We start from the raw sequence: 24,441 nt of genomic DNA, 5'->3' as shown, positions 1-24,441 counted from the left end.
AAACTAACGCAGGAAACCAAATAATACATGTTCTCACTTATAAGTGGGAGCTAAATGATATGAACTGTGAACACAAAGAAGAAAACAACAGACAGTGGGGTAAGAGGAGGGAGAGGAGCAGAAAAGATAACTATTGAGCGCTGGGCTTAACATCTGGGTGATAAATATGTACAACAAACCCCCGTAACATGTGTTTACCTATGTAACAAACCTTCACATGTACCCCCAAACCTAAAATAAAAGTTAAAAATAAATACCTAAGTAAAAGATTTTCAAAATAAAAGACAGAAAAAAAGAGATTGGGAATTGTATTAGTCTTCAATTCTGCTATTTCTGCAAAAATTATACTGGATTATAACGGTTTTCTGTGCATACACAGAATCTTCTAAATATTTTAAGTGTTTTTAATAATCCACTGCATTACTCTGCAGTAATTTGCTGTTCTTTTCTCCCATTGTTGAGTATGTGGCTCTAATTCTTTTATAGGTAGCACAGCAATGAATGTACCTCCTTCTCAGAAGCTTTCACTCCTGGGATTAGGTTGATGGGCCTCTAATGTCACCAGTGAAATGGGATCTTAGATATTTTCCAGCTAGGATACAACAGCTCCCAATAAAACCAAATCACTAAGCCTTTTCTGCAAGCAAGGAGCTGTCTGGAACATAAGGACTTTAACCTTGGGTAGGAAACAGGCAAGTAGAAGTCTTCAATTGTGTCACAATTTTCACTGAGGACTCAAGTGACCTAAGAAAGTCATTGTGATTGTCAGAGCCTTGTTCTTCCTTTTCTTTCTCCAGCCGCACACTTCACCTACTCAGGAGAGTGCCTACGCAATCTGACTTGACAACTTCTAGAAAGAAATTAGAGCAACAGGGGTCTCAGCAGGGTGGTCTTGGGCCAAACACTGAAAGCAGGCAGGCTTACCCTTTCCTCTTCTGCCCCCTTCAACTTTTTCCTGATGTTCTTACCCACATCCCTCACCACACCACACCCTTTCATTCATCCTTGTTCCAGACTTATTAAGTATATACAGATAAGCAATCCAGGGAACTTGCATTCATTAGGAGAAACCCAGAAATTCAAAAGCAATGATGATCTAATCCCAGAGGAGTAGAAAACAGGAAGTGGGCAGCTGCCAGCTTTCTTGCTTTGCTGGAGTATTCTGGAATTTGATGGATTGAGGGTTCTGGACACAGTGCCCCAAGCCCCTTCCTTGTTGTGCTGGGTTCCTATTTCTGCTCTCGGCACTGACTTAGCAGCTGCACAAGAGCTCACTATGTTGGCTTGGATTACACGGTCTCACCCACATCTCCGGCAGTTTGTGGGCAAACCTCCTGAGCAGGCTTGGGTGATGAAACCTTTCATGGTAGCAGGAGAATGGGACTGTGAATTCTCAATCCCCTGTCCCCACCCCTTCCTTCCTCTCTCAGGGCCTTAAAGTCTAGGAGGAGGAAGCACAGCAGCAACTGACTGGGCAGCCTTTCAGGGAAGATGCAGCCACTCCTGCTTCTGCTGGCCTTTCTCCTACCCACTGGGGCTGAGGCAGGTGAGTGACCATCCCCACCCTCAGAGGCCTGACCTCATCCCATAGATTCTTGAGCCAAATTGCCTTGGTATATCCTAATTCTGTACTGTTGAGCAAGTTATTTGAATTTGTGTTTCCTCATCTATAAAATGAGAATAATATTAATACCGATCTTGCAGAGTTGCCATGAGAGTTAAATAAGTTAGAGTATTTAAATGTCTTGGAATTGCCCACACACTATAAGTGCTATAAAAACATGCTTTGTATAAATAATTTGGCAGCATGTGTCAGACCCTACCTAGGATGTAAGAATACAGCAATAACAGTACCATCAGCTCATGTCTAGATTTTTAAACACCAGTCCCACGTGGTCTTGAATTGGACTCAGAGGGCTCTGGGAAGCTCCATGAGGATAAAAGTATAAGGGAACTTCAGGAACAATCCTGTACTTACAGCAAAGCATTCTTCTCAATACCTGAGGCTGAAGCTGGCCTTGCCTGGAACTAGGGTTGTTCTCCCTCTTTTGGAGAGGAGGAGGGAGCTGAGGCCCAGGATGGGGAAAAGGGCTCCTTTCAAGACAGCAGTGTTTCCTGTAGAACCCTGGATCCCCCTCCCAATCTGCTGCCCCATAGACTCCAACCCTCAGCACCATCTCCTCCCTCTCCTGCACCCTCTCTCCTGCCATCCCCATCTTCCAGCCTTTCTGGAGCCACCAATCTGGTACCCACACTGCAGGTTCAGCAAGCATAGAGCTAAGTGCCAAATGCTTCCTTCCAGGGGAGATCATCGGAGGCCAGGAGAGCAGGCCCCACTCCCGCCCCTACATGGCGTATCTTCAGATCCAGAGTCCAGCAGGTCAGAGCAGATGTGGAGGGTTCCTGGTGCGAGAAGACTTTGTGCTGACAGCAGCTCACTGCTGGGGAAGGTGAGGAGCTAAGGAACTTCCTGGGCAGCCAGGAACACAGCCCTGGGGAGCTCTTCGGAGGAAGAGCCATCTGAAAGAAGAGTTGTAGCAATGAAAGGGTGAAAGAAAGACCAAGTGAGTCTTTGCGGGAGGGAACAGGCCAGTGTAAATGAGGAGGAAAGGAGGATAAGATCAAAAAGAGCAAGAGGAAGAGATGGAAGACACATATTGGGGCTCAAAATATAAACTCAGGCTATTTATCAATTTAATCTGGGGAAGCAAACCTGAAGGCAACTACCACCCTGTCATCCCTAGCTCAGAGCTGCTGAGAAAGAGGATACAGCTGAGCCCCAGGGCCTCCCAACCCCTCGATTCTGGTTAGCTGCAGTCTTGCCCTCCCCGTGCTGTCTGCCTACCCTGCAGAGCTGGTGGACCATAGCTCCTGCAGCCCAGACCTACCTCTTGCTTTTGCAGCAATATAAATGTCACCCTGGGCGCCCACAATGTCCAGAGACGGGAAAACACCCAGCAACACATCACTGCGCGCAGAGCCATCCGCCATCCTCAATATAATCAGCGGACCATCCAGAATGACATCATGTTATTGCAGGTACCACCTACCTGGCCCTCTGGCTCCTTCCTAGTGTGTCCAGGGACAATGGAGGAGGAAGTGAGGGCAAGGCTCCGGGGTGGCGGGGAGGGCATGGGATGTGTACTGTACCAGCGACCTCCGAGCCTTGGCTGGAGGCCCCAGCTGAGCGGGAACGCCTACATTCTTCCTCCAGCTGAGCAGAAGAGTCAGACGGAATCGAAATGTGAACCCAGTGGCTCTGCCTAGAGCCCAGGAGGGACTGAGACCCGGGACGCGGTGCACTGTGGCCGGCTGGGGCAGGGTCAGCTTGAGGAGGGGAACAGATACACTCCGAGAGGTGCAGCTGAGAGTGCAGAGGGATAGTCAGTGCCTCCGTATCTTCGATTCCTACGACCCCCGAAGGCAGATTTGTGTGGGGGACCGCCGGGAACGGAAGTCTGCCTTCAAGGTAAGGCATGGGCATTGGCCAACACACCCCTGGAGAGAGGGGCCCGTGCAGAGCCAGGCAGTGCGAACAGATTCCATCCCCACAGCCTCAGCCTGGCAGCCAGACCAGGGTGGGCTGGGGATTGTTCTCCCCATCAACCTGGTCTCTGGCGGAATAGGAGGAAGACCCACAACACATACATAGGCAACATTCTCCTGGAGAAGGGAGAGGTACCTTGACTCAGATTAGGCTGGAGACAGTAACTAAGGCAGAGCTGAAGTCCAGCGAACGAAAAGATCCAGAGGCTTTGCTCCTGCACCCCACCGATCTTCCATCTCACACACACCCAGCAATTGAAGGGGCCCACCCACCCCTGCCTTCCCTGAGAGCCCGGAGCTCAGGGCAGCAGGAGCAGGGAGGCCTGTCTCAGTCTCCCTTCCCCTCTCTACCTACAGGGGGACTCCGGAGGCCCCCTGCTGTGTAACAATGTGGCCCATGGCATCGTCTCCTATGGAAAGTCGTCAGGGGTTCCTCCAGAAGTCTTCACCAGGGTCTCAAGTTTCCTGCCCTGGATAAGGAGAACAATGAGAAGCTTCAAACTGCTGGATCAGATGGAGACCCCCCTGTGACTGACTCTTCTTCTCGGGGACAAAAGCCAGCTCCACAGTGTTGCCAGAGCCTTAATAAACGTCCACAGAGTATAAATAACCAATTCCTCATTTGTTCATTAAACGTCATTCAGTACTTAGTTTGTTTGGATTGCTACAACAAAATAGCACAAATTGGGTGGCTTATAAATAACAAATTTATCTCTCACAGGTCTAGAGGCTAAGAAGTCTAAGATCAAGTCACTAGCAGATTCGGTGTCTAATTAGGGCTCATTTTCTGGTTCACAGACAACCATCCTCTCCCTGTGTCCACATATGGCAAAAGGCGCAAGGGAATTCTCTGATGTCTCTTTTACAAGGGACCTAGTCTCATTCAAAGGGCTCAGCTCTTACGACCTAATCACATCCCAAAGGCCCCACCTAATGCCATCACATTGGGGATTAGGTCTGGGAAACATAGGGAAACACTGTCTCTACACAAAAATTTTAAAATTAGCCAGGCATGGTGGCATGTGTCTATAGTCCCAGCTACTTAGGAGGCTAAAGTGGAAGGATTACTTGAACCCACAAGGTTGAGGCTTCAGTGAACCATGCACTCCAGCCTGAGCGACAGAGCAAGACCCCATTCCAAGAAAGAAAAAAAAAAGACTGGCAGGCCAAAAAGATAGAACTGAAATTCCAAAAAAAGAGACCTACTTTAGTGTATGAAAAAGGTGGCATCTCAAATCACTGGGAAACAATGGATTTTTAATAAATAGCATTAGAACAACTAGATAGATATTTGGAGGGGATGGAAGCTATAATTGGATCCATTCCTCACACCATACTTCAAAATAAACCTCAAATGGATCACAGATCTAAATGCAAAAACATTAAACCATACAAGCACTAGAATAAAGAAAAATTAAAGCGATTTTGCTTCTTTAAAAATAGCTAACGAACACCCATGTTAGTAACAGCACTAATCACAATAGCCAAGGATGGAAGAACCGCAGCGTCCATCACCAGCCAGCATGCTTGTCCTAAACCTTGTGAAAGAAAATAGAATCTCAGGACCCAAACTTCACTATTCCAAAGGGAAAGTTAAGCTTGGGAACTGACCCATGGGGGGAAAAAAAAACTGCTTTCTATTTATTTCCAAACAGCTATAATCCACAATCCTGTGGCATCACCTCATTTCCTCTACTTGCTTTTCCACATGTTTACTTTATCTTGTGTAAGATGTAGATTTACTGAGGCTAATCAGAACCTCACAAGAACATAACCATCTGCCTGAAGTCCTACTCTCTCTCCCATTTTTACCTTCCTGCTTGCTCTTTCCCCTTTAAATACTGAAGTTCCTAAAACCCTTTAGGGAAAAGCACAGGTCATAGATGCTCCTGTGGCTTGTATTTTTTCCCCAGGTGCATCTTCAACCTTGGCTAAATAGACTTCTGTTAGATTGAGACCTATCTCAGTCATTTTGTGGTTTATAGCCCTTCCTTATGCTATACCAACCCCACTGTACTTATAAGCCAGCATTTTCCTCACCAATGTGATGAAGATCTGTCTGAGAACTTTTGATACTCTGAAGGTATATAAAACACCTCACAAAATGTTGACCTAAATAACAATACATTTGCCCTGAAGATTAGCCCATGACTGTCTACATCAATATTATATTCAAACAAAAGATTACTGAAATCACATAATTTAAAATTAAGCTTTAAACACCTGCTGAAAGTAACTACACAGAATCAGTCAGGAGGTTTTCCTAGGTAAGTAGAAATATTAATTACTCCTTTCAGTGTGACATTTACCATCTGAACTTTTGCAGTTTTCCTAATCTTAAATGAAATAATCCCTGAACAGACATATTATCAAATCCAACAGGCTATATACAGAAATGCTTTGATGAATTTGACCATTATTTTATGTGTATTTCTTATCAGAAAGTTATTTGTCTAATATTCAGTGTAAGCCATTTATCAACAAAATTTTAATCAATAATACATCTTTAACAATCCTCAGTCATTCTCTCTGTATTTACTAACTGCCTACCCATAGAAATTATCTATTACTGGCATGCTCTGGGGGATAACAGTCTCATTATTAAATGTTTGCACTGACAAATGGAAAGAATACTTGCTAGTAGAAAAGTCCCCCATTCAGCCCTTCCTCCCTGTGGCATTTACTTAGAGCCTCAGAGCACTGCCCAGTCTCAGGACTCAGTCCCCAGGAAGCCCCAAGGGCATTCATCTCATCTTCAGGTCTTTCTCTGCCAGTCAGCACTTCCAAGGCAGCTCTTTGTCTCTGCTGCCCTACTGAAAAGGTCTCTACAGACCCCAGGGTACTCACCTCCAGAAGGTGACCATCCCAGAAGCCAGATCCAGCACTTCTAACAAATCTGCACTCTTCCCTGTTGAGTAAACCTCATCAGCAGAACTTTGGCAAGAAAGCATTTTGCACAATGAAAACCAGTGCAAAAGAACACAAATCTTTCTTTTTCCACGTGCAGACTTTGCGCGTTAGAAGCCTTATCAACTTGAATGGAAAGTCATAAAATTATGGTAAGCTCAGGCACAGAAACCTCACTGGGAACTTCTCCCCCAACCCAACAGCTAAGGCAAAAAGGAGAAGGATTGGGTCAGGTGGTATTTCAGAAAGAGAAAGTCTTTCTCCTCTTTCTCTCTCTCTCTCTCTCTCTCTCTCTCTCTCACACACACACACACACACACACACGCCCATTCACCCACACTAAGCCATTTTCCTTTTCAAACAACCAAAGGCCAGAGAAGGGGGAGCAGAGGAGAAAGAGTCTGTGTAGATGGAAAATCTGAAGATTCTGAGTTGAGCCCTGCCTCTTCCCGTTCCATGTGGAGCCTTCAGAGGCCCTACCTGCAAGGCCAGGACTGTGTCTGACATGTACATGTAAATGAGAAACCTCTCTCTACTCCAGAATCTCAAGTGTTGCTCCACAAGATTCTGCAGTCGCCTGAAACTGCTACTCAACAGTACAAAGAAGGTCATGGATGACTAGATTCTTGCCAGTGTGTTTTAGGTGAGACCAGTGTTTGGCCCTCTTGCATTTATTTTAAACAAAAAAGTTCTAGAGACTTTTAGTTTAAAAGAGACTTTAAGTTTAAAAAACTTAAAGGAAAAGAATTGAGTCAGGTGATGATATTTCAGAAAGTAGGCAGGTGCTAATCACAAATGCAAGGCAATGTGGTATGATGTTCAGGCTCTATGAAGATCCAGAATTCAACCACATAAGAGAACACTACTTCTGACTAACACCAAAGTCCCCAAGAACCCCATTCATCCCATCTGCAAGTCCAGGACTTCCTCCTGGTAAAGGTGGTCATGTCGACTCAGCAACTGCCTAAGAACGTTTTTTGCAACACCCTCACCATACAGACATTCCTGTGGGAGGGAGGAGGCACATGGTGAAAGTCTACATCTTAAGAATCAATAGGCCAGGAAGAAACTGATGGTCACTGAGCCTGCCCTTCCTCACTTTACCTGTTGGGTTGAAAAACCTGGAAGAAGGAGGCACAGGTCACTCCTGAACTAAGCAGCCTATAGAAAATATGCTGATATTCCTGATCCTCTTAGATTTTCCTCTTCCCTCTGGGGCTAATGTAGGTTAGTGACCATCCCCACCCTCAGAGGCTTGACATATGGAAGACTGGTACTTCCACAGTGCACTAATCAGGCTACCTCTGATACATCTTACTTCAGTCATACCCAGGAATTTACTGAACTCCAGCTCCATTGCAGAGATAATACTCTGAAAAGACAGAAACAAAAATTTCTCCCAAAGGGCAATGATGGGTGATATCATTTTCATGACTCATCCACCTTGACCAGAAAAGTGATTTCTAATTAGGGTGGCACATGATTCTGGTAGAAAAGTACAGCTTAAAATAAGGGCTATAAATTCCCATTCTCCAAACCCAAGAGCGGGCAGCTATATTCCAGGAGCTATCATCTGGATTAAGGGTGGAAGAGATATCTTATACTCAGATTCCTAGACATCACCCTCACCTTGTCTCTGTTCTGCTAAACCACTCAGCTGTACTAGGGCAGAAGCCAGACCCTAACTGAACCAGCAAAGTGTTGCCTCATCACTGCTTCCTGGCCTGACGGAGGTGAGCCCCCACAAGACCACTTCCAGCCCATTGCCCCATCTCATTCTGATCTGCAGTCCTTTGTCCTCTCTCCTCTTTATCCCAAAGGCTGAGTGCCTTAGGAAGATAAATCTGTCCTGGTGTTCAGATTCCATTAGAAACTCTCTTCTCCAGCTGTGGAACACACAGCACACCTTAGGACTGTTCATTTGTGTATCCAGTAAACATTTGTAGAGTATTTATTACATGCCTGACTGAGGATGAAGGAGAAAGAAGCCAGAGTATTCTGCCCCAACAGTGTATCATGTTTAGGTATTAAAAGACAGCCCTATCCTGGAAGTGAGCAGGACATGGGGTCTGAAAATCTTTGAACAAAGTAGCAACCACGGTAGGTCAGAGTGTTTTCCAGATTTTCCAGGATGGTCTATTCTGAAGATAGATGCCTTTCCCTTAACATGTATTTGAAGTATATTTGACCCAGAGCAGTGACTGAGCTCCTTCATATCTACAGAAAGAGATTGATAACTAGGGAAGGAGTCAGGTCATGCTCTAAGCCTGCCATGATGCCCATAGAAGCCAGGAGCCTCAATCTCAGTGTGCTGGATTCCCTGAAGGCTGCTACAGACCATTCCAACCTTTTAATGACCCATTTTTCAGGCCACAGGGAATTTCTGTCTTTTGTGTTCTGTGGACACAGAGATACAATTTCTCTTTTGGGGGAGATCAAATGGGGCAAAGAAGCCAATCCACACTCCTCACCCTACATGGCGATGGAAAGTTCTATAAAAACAAATGAAACAGGATGAGGTATGGGGGTTTTCTGGTACAAGACAACTTTGTGCTGACAGTAGCTCACTCTCATGGAATGTAAGGAGCAACAATTGGTCCTGGATTTCCTGAGAATTCCTAGCACCATCCAAGAAACAATATCCCAGGAAAGTCCCTGAGTGTGGAGCCAATAGCTAATAAGGATGTATCTGAGAATCTCCAAGCTGGCTCAAAACAAATGTGGGATACGATACAGGATTAAAGGGTGTGGGAGGGGCTGGGTGGCAGGGGAGGCTACTATTGAAATGATCATATGGTTTTACTGTGTTATGTTATTAAAATGGTGAATTACCTAATTGAATTTTAAAAATATATCTGGGAACTACAAGTGCAGATTTCTTACATGCATATGTTGCATGGTGGTGAATCCAAGCTTTTAGCATATCCATCACCTGAATAGTGAGCACTGTACCCAATAGGCAATATTTCAACTCTCACCCCATTCCTAACCTCCCACCTTTTGTAGTCTTCAATGTCTATTATTCTACTCTGTATGTCCATGTATATCCATTCTTTAGCTTGCACCTATAAGTAAAAGCACGTGCAGTTTTTGACTTTTGTTTCTGATCTATTTCACTTAAGATAATGGCCTCCAGTTCCATCATGTTGTTGCAGAAGCCAGAATTTCATTCTTTTTTATGGTTGAGTAGTATTCTATGGTATATACATTTTCTTTATCCAGTCCTCTGCTAATGGGCTCTTAGGTTGATTTGATGACTTTGCTATTGTAAATAGTGCTGCAATAAATGTATGAGTACACTTATCTTTTTTATATAATGATTTATTTCCCTTTGGTTCAGTACTGATTCAATAGTGGGATTGCAAGATCAAATGGTAGTTCTACTTTTAGCTCTTTTGGAAATCTTCATACTGTTTTCCATAGACATGTACTAATTTTCATTCCCACCAACGGTGTATCAGCATTCCCTTATCTCTGCATCTTCATCAACATATGTTGTTTTATGACTTTTTAATAATAGCCATTCTGACTGATGTATGATGAGATCTTGTTTTGGTTTTAATTTGCATTCCTCTGATGATTAGTAATGTTGAGCATTTCTTCATATGTTTGCTTGCCTCTTGTATGTCTTCTTTTGAAAAATGTCTGTTCATGTCTTTTGCCCACTTTTTAACGGGTTATTTGATTTTTTTCTTGTTGAGCTGTTTGAGTTCCTGATAAATTCTGGATATTAGCACTTTAACAGATGCATAGTTTGCAAATATTTTTTCCCATCTGTATAGGTTGTCTATTTACTCTGTTGATTGTTTCTTTTACCGTTCAGAGAAGATTTTTAGTTTAATTAAAACCCATATGTCTATTTTCACTTCTGTTGCGTTTGTTTTTGAGGACTTGGTCATAAATTCATTGCTTTGGTCAATGTCCAGAAGAGTTTTTTTCTCGTTTTTTTCTAGGATTCTTATGATTTCAGGTATTACATTTAGGTCTTAAATCCATCTTGAGTTACGTTTTGCATATGGTAACTCAAGATGGATCCTGTTTCCTTCTTCTGCATATAATTATTCAATTTTTCCAGCATCATTTATTGAATACAGTGTCTATTTCTCTAGTGTATATTTTTGTTGGTTTTGTCAAGCATCAGTTGGTTGTAGGTATGTGACTTTACTTCCAGGTTCTCTATTCTGTTCCATTGATCTATGTATCTACTTTTATATCAGTACCATGCCGTTTTGATTATTATGGCCTTGTAGTATAACTTAAAGTCAGATAATATGATTTCTTCAGCTTTGTTTTTTGGGTTTTTTTTTTTTTGTTTTTTTGCTTAGGATTGCTTTGGCTATTCAGGAACTTTTAAGGTTCCATATGAATTTGAGGAATGTTTCTTCTAATTCACTGAAAAATGACATTGATAATTTGATAGTGATTGTGTTGAATCTGTAGATTGCTTTGGACAACATTTTCATTTTAATGATATGGATTCTTCTGCTCCATAAGCATGGGATGTTTTTCCATTTGTTTGTGTTATCTACAATTTTTTTCATCAATGTTCTTTAGTTCTCCTAATACAAATATTTCACCTCCTTGATTAAATATATTCCAAGGTATTTTTGTGTAGCTATTGTAAATGGGATTGCTCTCTTTATTTGGTCCTTGGTTAGATTATTATTGGTGTATAAAAATGCTACTGATTTCTGTATGCTAATTCTGTATCTTGAAACTTTATTGAACTCATGTATTAAATGTAACAGTTTTTTTGGTGGAGTCTTTAAGGTTTTCCTGATATAAGATTATGTCATCAGTAAACAGGGATAATTTGACTTCCTCTTTTCCCATTTGGATGCCTTTCATTTTTTTCTCTTGCCAGAGTGCTCTATGAGGACTTCCAGCACCATGTTGTATAAGTCCATTTTCACACTGCCATAAAGAACTTCCCAAGACTGGGTAATTTATAAACGAAAGAGGTTTAATTGACTCGCAGTTTCACATGGCTGGGGGAGGCCTCAAGAAACTTACAATTATGGTGGAAGGGGAAGCAGGCATGTCTTACATGGTGGCAGGCAAGACAGAGCCAACAAGAGCAGGGAAAACTGCCTTATAAAACCATCAAATCTCATGGTAACTCACTCACTATCATAAGAACAGCATGGGGGAAACTGCCCCCCATGGTCTAATAACCTCCCTTCCTCAACACGTGGGGATTACAGTTTGAGATGAGGCTTGGGTGAGAATACAGAGCCAAACCATATCACATGTTGAATAAGAGTGGTGAAAGTGGACATCCTTGTCTTGTTCCAATGCTTGGAGGGAATGCTTTCAACTTTTCCTCATTTAGCTGTGAGTTTTTCATATGTAGCATTTATTATGTTGAGGTATCTTTCTTGTATGCCTAGTTTGTTGAGGATTTGAATCATGATGGGATGATGAATTTTATCTAATGCTTTTTCTACATCTATTCAGACAATCATATGGTTTTGTCCTTTATTCTGTAGAAGTGATGTATCACATTTATTGATGTGTGTATGTTAAATCATCCTTGCATCCCTGGTATAAAACTCACTTGATCACGGTATATTATCTTTTTGATGTGCTGTTAAATCCAGTTTGCTAGTATTTCACTCAGTATTTTTGCATCTAGGCTCATCAGGGATATTGGTCTGTAGTTTTCTTTTTTGTTGTGTCTTTGTCTAGTTTTGGTATCAGGGTGACACTGGCCTCATTGAATGAGTTAGGAAGAATTCCCTACTCCTTGATTTTTTGGTATAGTTTCAGGAAGATTTGTATTAGTTCTTTGTTTGGTAGAATTCAGCTGTGAATTCAGCTGGTCTTGGGTTTGTTTTGTTGGAATATTTTTATTACTAATTTAATCTCACTACTCACTATTGATCTGTTCAGGAGTTTTATTTCTTCCTGGTTCAATCTCAGGAGATGTTTTCAGTAATTTATCCATTTCCTCTAGGTCTTCTAGTTTGTAAGTATATAATTGTTCATAATAGTCTCTGATGATCTTTGTATTTCTGTGGCATGTTTTAATGTCTCTTTTTCATTTCTGATTGTGTTTATTTGGATTTTCTCTTCTTGGTAAGTCTAGCTAGTGGTTTGTCAATATTGTTTATCTTTTTGAAGAACCAATTTTTTGTTTCATTGGTCCTCTGTAAACTTTTGTTGGTCTCTATTACATTTAGTTCTCCTCTGATCTTTGTTATTTCTGTTATTCTTTTTAATTCTGGGTTTGGTTTGTTCTTGCTTTTCTAGTTCCTTGTCAAACTAGCATTTCTAGTTTGCATTGTTAGGTTGCTTATTTTCAATATTTCTACTTTTTGATGTAGGTATTTAATGCTATAAAATTCCTTCTCAGCACTGCTTTTCCTGTATCCCACAGGTTTTAGTATATAGCATTTTTATTTTCATGTGTTTCAAAAAAAATTAATTTCTGTGTTAACTTCTTTCTTGACCCAGTGATTGTTCAGAAGCATGTTGTTTAATTCCCATGTATTTGTATGGTTTCCAAAGTTCCTCTGGGTATTGATTTCTACCTTTATTTCACAGTGGTCTGAGAAGATACTTGAGGTAATTTCAATTGTTTAAAATTTGTTAAGACTTGTTTTATGACCTAACATGTGGTTTATCTTGAAGAATATTCCATATGCTGATGAAAACAATGTATATTTTGTAGTTGTTGCATAGAATGTTCTGTATAAGTCCATTTAGTCTAAAGTCCAATTTAAGTCCAATGTTTCTTTGTTAATTTTTTGTCTTGATGATCTATCTAGTCCTGTGAGTGGGATGTTGAAGCTCACACTATTATTGTATTGCCACCTCTTTAGGTCTAGTAATATTTGTTTTATTAATTTGGGTGCTCCAATGTTGAATGCATATACATTTAGGACTGCTATATCCTCTTGCTGAATTGATCCCTTTATCATTATATGATGACCTTCTTTGTCTTTTTTCCTGCTTTTTATTTAAAGTCTGTTTTATCTGATATAAATATAGCTACTTCTGCTAACTTTTGGTTTCCTTTTGTGTAGAATATCTATTTCCACCTCTTTGCTTTGAGTCTATGTGTGTCTTTATTGGTAAGATGAGTTTTGTAAGTGGATATAGTTCAGTCATGTTTTTAATGCATTCTGCCAATCTATATCTTTTAAGTGGAGCATTTAGTCCATTTACATTCAAGGTTGATATTGATATGTAAAGCTTTATTCCTGTCATTGTTAATTGTTTTCAAGTTGTTTTATAAATTCTTTCTTTCTTTTTTTTTCTCTGTGTTTTTCTCTTTGTGGTTTGATGAAATTCTGTCATGTTGCCATTTGATCCTTTTCTCTTCCTCCTTTGTGTGATTGTTTTATAAGACCTATGAGTTTTATATTTTCATTTGTTTCTGTGACGGTGAATATCAACCTTTTGTTTCCATGTTTAAGACCCCTTTGAGCATTTCCTTTAGGGCTGGTATAGTGGTGACAATTTCCCTCAGTGTTTGCTTCTCTGGGAAAGACTTTATTTCTCCTTCATTTATGAAGCTTATTCTGGCAGAAAATAAAAATCTAGACTGACGATTTTTTCCTTTCAGTACTTTCAATATACCATATCATTCTCTTCTGCTGTGTAAGGTATCTGCTGAAAAGTCTGCTGTTAGTTTAATAAGGTTTCCTTTACAGGTGACTAGATGCTTTTCTCTTGCTAATTTTAAAATTCTTTCTTCTACCTTGACTTTAGACATTCTGAATATAATATGATGCCATGGTGAAATCCTTTTTGCAATGTATTTTCATGGAGATTGCTAAGCCTCCTATAGCTGGGTGTCTAACTTTCTTGCTAGACTTGGGAAGTTTTCATAGATTATCTCCTTAAACAGGGTTTCTAAACTCTGATCTCTTTTCCTCCTTGGGAACACCAATAATTTTTAAGTTTGTTTGCTTTATATAGTCCCAAACATCTGCTTTGTTCATTATTTTTTATTCTTTTTTCCTTATTTTTGTCTGGTTGGATTATTTCAAAAGACCTGTATTCAAATTCTGAGATTGTTTCTTCTGTTAGATCTAGTCTATTATTGAAGCTTTCAAATATTTTTTTTATTTATTTCAATGAGCTTTTCAATTCCAGAACTTATGCTTTTTTTTTTAAGATATCTATCGCCTTGGTAAATTTCTCATTCATTTCTTGAATGCCTTTCTGATTTATTTGTTTGATGCAGATTTCTCTTGTATCTCATTGCACTTCTTCAGAATCAATATTTTGAATTCTTTATCTGGAATATTGAGCAATGATTTTTGGTTGGAATATGTTGCTGGATAATTGTTGTGGTCCTTTGGTGTGTCATATTTCCTTACCTTTTGTGAATCCTGTGTCCTTCTATTAACATCTGAGCATCTGATATAGCTTGTTCCAATTTTTTGAAATGTTTTTTTAGGGGACAATTTTTTTTCTGAAGATGTATATATATAGTAGGACACTTTGGCTTTAATTTGGAGTGCCTGTGGTAGTGTGATCTTTGTATGTCTTATTCAGCAGCACACAGCATCAGTGGTATCTGTGATATCCTCAGTGGCTTAGGTATAGTTATTAGTTAAGGCTGTGGTTAAGTTTAGCTGAGGACTTGGACACCAGCTGAGCCAGTCTTCAAGCCCCAGTGGTGGCAGCAGCGGGCTGAGTGTGCCTGTTTTTAGGCCCCAGAGAAGTTTACTTTGGCATTGGTGTTAGTGTGTCCCAGAGGGCTGATTCTTGGGCCTCCAGATGGCTTGCTTAAAAGTGTTCTAGTAATGGGAGTTAAGGGCTTGCGCATGTTCAGGTTCTCAGGCCCCTGGGCAGCTGGTGTAATGCGGGTGATAGCAGTAGCAGTGATGGAGCACTGAAACCCAAGTGGTCTATATTGGTGGTCTGGAAGCTGTGATGGATTGGGAAGACTAGTCCTCAGTCCCACAAATATCTGTAGAAAGACAGTGGGTATTGTACTATGTGTGCTTAGGAGAGCTTGGTCTCCCTTGTCTCTGCCTCAGCTGGGTGGCAGCTGCAGCCATGTTGCCTTGAACTTGGCCTAAAGGCAGGGCAAAGCCCAATGTTAAGCTCTCAAAATGGTGTTGGCTCTGGGTCTGTGACAAGAGACAGCAGGGCCTCCCTCAGATGAAAAGCATGGGCAAGAAGCTGTGAAGACTGCCATCCACTGAAGTCTCAGTCTCACAGCAGCCCTTATCAGGGTGCTAGGTATTGTCCTAGGTATGCATAGGAGAGTGTGATTTCCGTGTCCCTCCTCAGCTGGGCAGAAGCTGTAGCCATGTCAGTGCTTACTTTGCCCAAGGGCAGAGCACAGGCCAGTGTTAAACTCTCAAAATGGCACCAGGGGTCTGCAACCTGGGAAGGTGGAACCTTTTACAGGCTGGCAGTGTGGGCAAGAATCTGTAAGAAGTGTGGTCTACTTACATCTCAGTCTTACAGCAGCATGGTTGTAGGGAAGTGGGTATTGTTCTAGATAAGTGTAGCAGCAGCTGGTTTCCTTGCTGTTCCTTGGCTGGGGGGTGGTTGCAGCCACGTGAGCCCAAGCTCAGCCCAAGGGTGAGGTGAAGCCCAGCATTAAACTCTCAAAATGGCATCTTGAGCTTGGGACCAGAGCGGATGCCCCCTTCCCCAAGGAAGCAGTACGGGCAAGAAGCTGTTTAGAGTATGGTCCACTCATGTCTCATTCTCAACAGGAGCACACAGCAGGATGGTAGGGACTCTCCCAGGGGTGCATAAGAGTGCCTGGTCTCCCTTCTCCCTTTTTGGAGCAGCAGCCATGTCTGTAGATCCCCAATATCTAGGCTGTCGAGAATGGTGTCCAGCTGAAGCTGTTCTAGGCTTGGATGCCTTTGGGATTTTGTAGTGAGTTCCCTTTCTGGAGCAATATCTCTGTGCAATCTCTAAGCAGCTACATATGTCAGTCCTGAGGCCTTAGTGAATCAAGAGATTCTCCTATAGCCAAGATCATAAAAGACCATTTTGGAGTGTGGATCCCTGGGGGTTTCTCTTACACTGATTCCTCACATTCAGAAGCCTTTCCTGGCTCTCAGCCAGTCCCCAACCAGATAAGCCACTACAGACTTCTTTTTATTAGAATGTGCATGAGATATTTTCTCATTCTTTGAATATGAACCTATTTGTGTCTTTGTAGTTAAAGTGTGTCACTTAAAGACAGCATATAATTGGTCCTTGCCCCTTGATTAGAGTGCTTATTCCATTTATATTTAATCCAATTATTATGATTAAACTTAGATCTGCTATTTTGCGATTAGTTTTCTATTTATCTCATAGATTTTGCTTCTCTCTTGCCAGCTTCTTGCTTTCTTTTTTGTCAAATAGGTTTCCCACTTTTTTTTCTTTTGAGACAGGTCTGGCTCTGTCACACAGGCTGAAGTGCAGTGGCACAGTCTTGGCTCACTGCAACTTCTACCCCCTGGCTCAGCCTCCCAGGTGGCTGAGGCTACAGGTGTGCACCACCACACCTGGCTACTATTTGTATTTTTTGTAGAGATGGGGTTTCACCATGTTTCCCAGGCTAGTCTCAAACACCTGAGCTCAAGCAATTCACCTGCCTTGGCTTCCCAAAGTGCTAGGATTACAAGTGTGAGCCACCACACCTGGCCTAATATATTTTCCACTTTTCCTTGTTAATTTCTTTATTGTCTTTGAGCTATATCTCAGCATTCCTTTTAGTGGAAAATATAAAGATTATGGTATTCATTTTTATTTTAGAAAAAATATAGAAACATTGCAACTATATAGCTTCAAACTAGATGTCTATATTCACCATCACTAGTACTTTTCATTGCTCTCTGTAGATTTGAGAAACCATCTGACATCATTTCCCTTCATAGTCAAGGCTGTAGATTGCCATTTTCCTGAGTATGAATCATACTTTTTCTTTCCTTACATATCTAAGGATATTGTTTGGACTTTTGGCCCCTCTAAATCTCATGTTTAAATGTGATTTCCAATGTTGCAGGTGGGGGCTGGTGGGAGGTGATTAGATCATGTCAGATCCCTCATGAATGGTTTAGCACCATCACCTTTCTGATAAGTATCAGTTAGTTCACAAATGGTCTGGTTGTTTAAAACAGTCTGGGACCTCCCCCTTCTCTCTTTCTTGCTCCTCCTCTCACCATGTGACATTCTGGCTCCCCTTCACCTTCCACCATGATTGTAAGCTTCCTGAGGCTCTCACCAGCAACAAATGCCAGCACTGTGCTTCATATGTAGCCTGCAGAACTATAAGCCAATTAAACCTCTTTTCTTTATAAATTATCCAGTCTCAAGTATTTTCATAGCAATGCAAGAACACACTAATGCTTCTAGTAATTTGGGGCTAAAAATGAGACACACTTAAGTGACTCTTGATCCCATTATGTTCTTCTGAAAATGGGTTTTCCTTCAGATTTATTAGTCTGTTCTTGCATTGCTATACAGAAATACCTGAGACTGGGTAATTTATAAATAGAAGAGGTTTAATTGGCTCACGGTTCTGTGGACTGTACAGGAAGTATGATGCTGGCATCTGCTCAGCCTCTGGGCAGACCTCAGGAAGCTTACAATCATGGCAGAAGGCAAAGGGGAAGCAAGGCATCTCACATGGTGGGAGCAGGAGCAAGGTATTGGAGGGGGGCGGTGCCACACACTTTTAAAAGACCAGATTTCAAGAGAACCCACTCACAATCATGAGGACAGTACCAAGTGGAATGGTGATAAATCATTTATGAGAAATCCACCCCCATGATCCAATTACCTCCTACCAGACCCCAACATTGATATCCTCCAACATTGAGGGTTACAATTAAGCATGATATTTGGGTGAGAACACAGATCCAAACCATGTCATTCCACTCCTGGACCCTCCCAAATCTCATGTCCCTCTCTCATTTCATAATATAATCATTCCTTTTCAACAGTCCTCCAAAGTCTTAACTCATTCCAGCATTAATTCAAAGGTCCAAATTCTCATCTGAGACAAAGCTACTCCTTTCCACCTATGAGCCTGTAAAATAAAATACAAGTTAGTTACTTCCAAGATACAATAAGCATACATGCACTGGGTTAATACTCACATTCCAAAAGGGAGAAAATGGCCTAAAGAAAGGGGCTACAGGCCCCATCAAAGTCTGAAGCCCCGAGGGCAGTCATTAAATCTTAAAGCCCCAAAATAATCTCCTTTGACTCCATATCCTACATCCAGGGCACACTGGTGTGAGGGGTGGATTCTCAAGGCCCTGGGCAGCTCCCCCACTGTGGCTTTGCAGGGTTACGCCTCCAAGGCTGTTCTCACAGCTCCTTTCACAAACTGGCATTGAGTGCCTGTGGCTTTTTCAAGTGCAGGGTGCAAGCTGTCAGTGGATCTACCATTCTGGTGTCTGGAGGATGGTAGCTCCCTTCTCATAGCTCCACTAGGCAGTGCCCCAGTGGGGACTCGGTGTGGAGCTCCAACTCCACATTTCCCCTCCCCACTACCATAATAGGGGTTCTCCATAAGGGCTCTGTCCCTGCACCAAGCTTCTACCTGGACACCCAGGCTTTTCCATACATCCTCTGAAATCTAGGTGAAGGCTCCTAAGCCTCAGCTCTTGTATCTGGCACACTTGCAGGATTAACACCACATGGAATCTGCCAAGGCTTGCAGCTTGCACCCTCTGAAGCAGCAGCCCAAGCTGTACGACAGCCCCTCTGAACCATGGCTAGAACTAGAGCAGCTAGGATGCATGCAGCAGTGTCCTGAGGCTGCACAGGGTAGCAGGGCCTTGGGCCTGGCCCACAAAACCATTAAGTCCTCCTAGGCCTGCTAGTCCTCAGGAAACACAATCATTGCCTTCCACCATGATTGTAAGCTTCTTGAGGCTTCCCCAGAAGTTGATGGGAGAAGCTGCCTCAAAGTTTTTTAAAATGCCTTCCAGGCCTTTTCTCCATTGTCCTGGCTATTAGCACTTGGCTCTTTTTGACTTATGCAAATTTCTGCAGTCTGCTTGAATTCCTCACCTGAAAATGCGCTTTTCTTTTCTACCACATGGCCAGGCTGCAAATGTTTCAAACTTTTATGCTCTGCTTCCCCTTTAAATATAACTTCCAACTTTAAGTCATTTATTTGCTCATGCATATGAGCACAGGCTGTTAGAAGCAGCAACAACACATCTTGAATGCTTTGCTGCTTAGACATGTCTTCCACCAGATACCCTAAATCATCACTCTTGAGTTCAAAGTTCCACAAATCCCTAGAGCAGGGGTACATTGCAGCCAAGTTCTTTGCTAAGGCATAACAAAAGTGACCTTTGCTCCAGTTCCCAATAAGTTCCTCATCTCCATCTAAGACTTCATGAGCCTGGCCATCTCTGTCAATATCACTATCAGCATTTGAGTCACAACTACTCAACAAGTATCTAGGAAGTTTCAAATTTTCCCTTATCTTCCTGTCTTCTTCTGAGCCCTCCAAATTCTTCCAACCCCTTCTTGTTACTCAATTCCAAAGCTGCTTCCATATTTTCAGGAATCTTTATAGCAATACCCTGCACCTGGTACCAATTTTCTGTATTAGTTCATTCTTGCATTTGTATAAAGAAATACCGGAGGTTGGGTAATTTATAAAAGAAAAAGGTTTAATTGGCTCACAGTTCGACAGGCTGTATAAAAAAAAAAAAAGCATGATGCTGGCATCTATTTGGCTTCTGGGGAGGCCTCAGGAAACTCACAATCATGGCAGAAGGCAAACAGGGAGCAAGGCATCTCACATGGTGGGAGCAGGAGCAAGGCAGGAGGGGGTGTCGTACCCTTTTAAACCACCAGATCTTGTAAGAACTCACTCATGACCATGAGGACAGTACCAAGTGATATGGTGCCAAACCATTTATGAGATATCCACCCCCATGATCCAATTAACTCCTGCTAGGCCCCTCCTTCATCCAGGTCCCACCAGGTGCCACCTCAATTGTAATTGAGGATTACGACTGAAAATAGAATTTGAGTGGGGACAAAAATCCAAACCATGTCATCAGGTAAAGACTTAGTCTGCCTGGACTCAAGACTATAAACTGTGTCTTCCTTGTGAAGTGCAGCAGCTGGTGTTTCTGTTTAGCTGCTGTTATGTAGCCTCACCCCATACAGTCTTCCCCATGCCATATGCAGTTTTGTGATCAGCTAGGAAAAGGACATAGTTCACATTCAAATTTGGGGGTCTTACCCCTTCTATAGGTCCCTGAATTCTAGAATTCCCCTCTCCTTAAATTTCCAACTGCTCCACCAGCCCTAAATCCTGTTCTTTGCTATCTCAAGGCAATAATGCTACAACTTTTTTCTGTCATAGTGTAAAGGGATATGGCATACTCTTAGGTAAAAATAGAAAGCACAAAGTTGCTGTTCTTATCTGTCATGGTCATCTGTGACTCTCCTAAATTTCTGCCTGCTTTGTGTACTTTCCAGTGACTTCAAATGCTTATTTTAAATATTTCTTTCCAGTTTTTACAATTATTGCTTGCAGGAATCTTTACCAAACCCCTTGACATTACCACCATTCTTGGAATTCCGTGTGCATGTATTTTTAATTAATAAAATTAATATTTTATGTAAGCCTCATAGCAGAAATTGGCTGTTGCCTAATATTCTAGAGTTTGCATTGCCACATTTTATTAATTCATCTTCCCATTTATAGACAACTTATTTTACCTCCAGCATCCAGAATCCACACAAAAACATGCTACAATAAGAATTTTTCTATACATCCCCTTGTAGGTCTGTGTGTGAACTTCTCTGAAACATTATGAGGACACAAACATGGGAAAAAATTCCAAGCTCATGGATAGGAAGAATCAATATCAATCAGTACTTCCAGTTTTGCCTATTCAGTATGATATTGGCTATGGATTTGTCATAAATAGCTCTTATTATTTTGAGATATGTTCCATTTTACCTAGTTTATTGAGAGTTTTTAGCATGAAAAGGTGTTGAATTTTATCGAAGGTCTTTTCTGCATCTATTGAGATAATTATGTGCTTTTTGTCATTGGTCCTGTTTATGTGATGGATTACATTTATTGATTTGCATATGTTGAACCAGCCTTGCATCCCAGGGATGAAGCCAACTTGATCATGGTGGATAAGCTTTTTGATGTGCTGCTGGTTTTGGTTTGCCAGTATTTTAGTGAAGATTTTCACATTTATGTTCATCAGGGATATTGGCCTGAAATTACCTTTTTTTGTTGTGTTTCTGTCTATATATTTTCAACCATTCATGTGTCATGTCCTTTAAATTGTTTCATGAGCCTGTTGAACAGCCATTAATGGAGTTTGTAGGGAAGTTCGTGTACTATCCCAACCACCAGCTTGAATACTTGAGCACTATTCCCCAAGTAGCTAAAGCAACCATGGTCACCAAGCTACCCACCATCTGGGCTTGAATAAGAAAGAATATTACATTACCCTGGCTGTGCTTAGGCAACATTACTCTGGTCCCTAGCATGAAAAAGAAATAAATGTTTTTAAACTGCCTTGTCCGAAAAGGATAAGGGAATTTTAGATTTTCAAACAAGCCCTTGAAATGGAAATAATCAGAAAAACATCATAAATTCTTAGCCAATACATAATTGTTTCTGGAACAGATAATGGTGGTCAAGAGGGATCATTTCGATATAGGGGCCACCAAAATCCAGATCTGACATCACCGATCTCGTCATATTTGATGCAACTTGACATAACTACACAAGAGCTTAAAGTTAAAAGTCATTATGAAGACCGTAGCAGAGTAGTTCTCTGCCTTGGCTGCACATTAAAACCACCTGAGTAACTTTTAAAACTCCTAGTGTCAAGGCAATAACCCAGACCACTTGAATCAGAATTTCTGGAAATGGGACCTAGCCATCAGAAATTTTTTTAATTCCCCTATATGATTCCAATATGCAGCCAAGGTTGAGAGTTACTGTCCCAGCAGAAATTTACTTATATTTTTATCTTAGAAAACACATGCACAGAATAACCAACTGGTAGAGATATAATATGCAACACCTGACAAATGTGTTACTTCCCAATATAAAGCCCTATTTACAGTGTCACTGCGGGAGTGAAAGATGACCCTTATATAGAAGAAGAAGTGAAAAACTAATCTAAAATTAATTAAATAGAAAATCCTGGTTCACTTTGTTATAATAGGCAAAGACTTTTTGAACATCTTGGATTCCTCTTTATAAAACCAAAATGAACAGAGTATTCGGAGAAGGAGTATTGGAAGCTGTGAGTTAGAGGAGTAGTGGAAGAAAAATCAACCATAAGGAAAAGCAAAACAAAAGAAAACACCACACATAAAAATGTATGCCTAAAAATTATAAACATGGTTTTATAAGTGTTGTTGGAATTCCTGACAGTTTTATAGAAGATGGAATAAGGAAGGTAGAAATCTATTGTGCCATGGCACCCATTTTTTCATTAACAAACAGCCAGCCATTCTCTCATTTTGAAGAACATTTTCATTTTCATTCTGGCTAAAAGATGCATTCCACAGATGCATCCCGTGCATTGTTGGCACAGTGTCCCTAGGAATGAAGCAGACAGGCCACCCACTAAAGTATTGCTGACTTAAACAAAATAATTCTAGATCTGGAGGCAGAAATCTAAGCTGAGGCACCATGATATGGTTTTACTGCTGGTCCTTACCTCTAAATCAATTAAGAGACCTAGGTCTCCTCAGTTGAAGAGGCAGGTGTCTTAACAGACACAGGTGTGTCCTGTAAATTTTGTTGTTGTTGTTGTTTTGTTTTTTTGAGACAGAGTCTCGCTCTGTCGCCCAGGCTGGAGTGCAGTGGTGCGATCTCGGCTCACTGCAAGCTCCGCCTCCCAGGTTCATGCCATTCTGCTGCCTCAGCCTGCTGAGTAGCTGGGACTACAGGCACCCGCCACCACGCCTGGCTAATTTTTTTGTATTTTTTTAATAGAGACGGGGTTTCACCGTGTTAGCCAGGATGGTCTCGATCTCCTGACCTCATGACCCGCCCGCCTCGGCCTCCCAAAGTGCTGGGATTACAGGCGTGAGCCACCGCGCCCCGCCAAATTTTCTTTAAGCTGACCGCAGAAGAGTTTGCGGACATTTACCATGGTGGATGAATACAGGCAAGAAGGAACCCCAGACCTTTCTAGGGTTGTTAACTATAGGCTCTGAACTTATGCCAGTCATAATTGCCACCATAGTTCCCTGGTCAGAATGGAGACAAATGAAGGTCAGGAGATGCATTACTTTCTTATTGCTGCTTAACAAATTACCACAGACTTAATGACTTAACACAAATATGTTATCTTACAGTTCCAAGCTCACAAGTCCATAATCAGTATCAGTAGGCTAAAATCGAGGTGTCAGCAGAGCTGTGTTCCTTTTGAAAGCTCTAGGGAATATTCTATTTCCCCACATTTTCTATCTTCAAGAGGTCCCCTGCGTTCTTGGCTCATGGCCCCTTCCATCTTCAAAGCCAGCAATGACATCATTCTGGCCTCTGCTTCCATCCCCACATTTCCTTTGGGTCCGACTCTTCTACCTCCCTCTTACAATGACTCTTGTGATTTGGCCCACCTAGATAATCCAGGATAATCCTCCCATCTCAGTATGTTTAACTTAATCACATCTGCAAAGTCCCTTTTGCCATATAAGGTAACGTATTCATGGGTTCTTAGGATTAGAATGTGGACATCTTTGAGGGGCCGTTGTTCAACCTACCACAGATGTCCATGTCATAGTAAACCCACTGGGACCACTGAGTCAGCAAGTGGTTATTGTCTAGTGTTGCCAGATCTAGCAAATAAAAATACAAGACGTCCGGTTAAACTTGCAATTCAGAAAAACAACAAATTTTTTTTTGTATAAGTGTGTCTTGTGCAATATTTTACATACTTGGGACATACTTATATTCAAACATTTTGTTGTTTATCTGAACTTCAATTTTAATTGAGCATTCTATTTTTATCTGGCATCTACCCAGAGTGTTTGGTAAGAATAAACAAGCAC

General features: G+C 41.6%; 1 protein-coding gene across 1 annotated transcript; it reads left to right on the top strand.

Annotated features, from left to right (window-relative positions):
• Nucleotides 1-1,464: 1,464 nt before the first annotated feature.
• On the top strand, nucleotides 1,465-4,196 carry CTSG (cathepsin G). Its single transcript, XM_003809114.4, has 5 exons — nucleotides 1,465-1,546; nucleotides 2,303-2,450; nucleotides 2,904-3,039; nucleotides 3,215-3,469; nucleotides 3,904-4,196. The coding sequence occupies exons 1-5, from the start codon at nucleotides 1,492-1,494 to the stop codon at nucleotides 4,075-4,077; spliced, it is 768 nt and encodes a 255-aa protein (XP_003809162.1). The 5' UTR covers nucleotides 1,465-1,491; the 3' UTR covers nucleotides 4,078-4,196.
• The last annotated feature ends 20,245 nt before the right edge of the window (nucleotides 4,197-24,441 follow it).

Source organism: Pan paniscus, chromosome 15 (assembly GCF_029289425.2).
Source record: "Pan paniscus chromosome 15, NHGRI_mPanPan1-v2.0_pri, whole genome shotgun sequence".
NCBI classification, from domain to species: domain Eukaryota; kingdom Metazoa; phylum Chordata; class Mammalia; order Primates; family Hominidae; genus Pan; species Pan paniscus.
The sequence above is the reverse complement of the archived record's forward strand: the minus strand, read 5'-3'. Positions and strand labels throughout refer to the sequence as shown.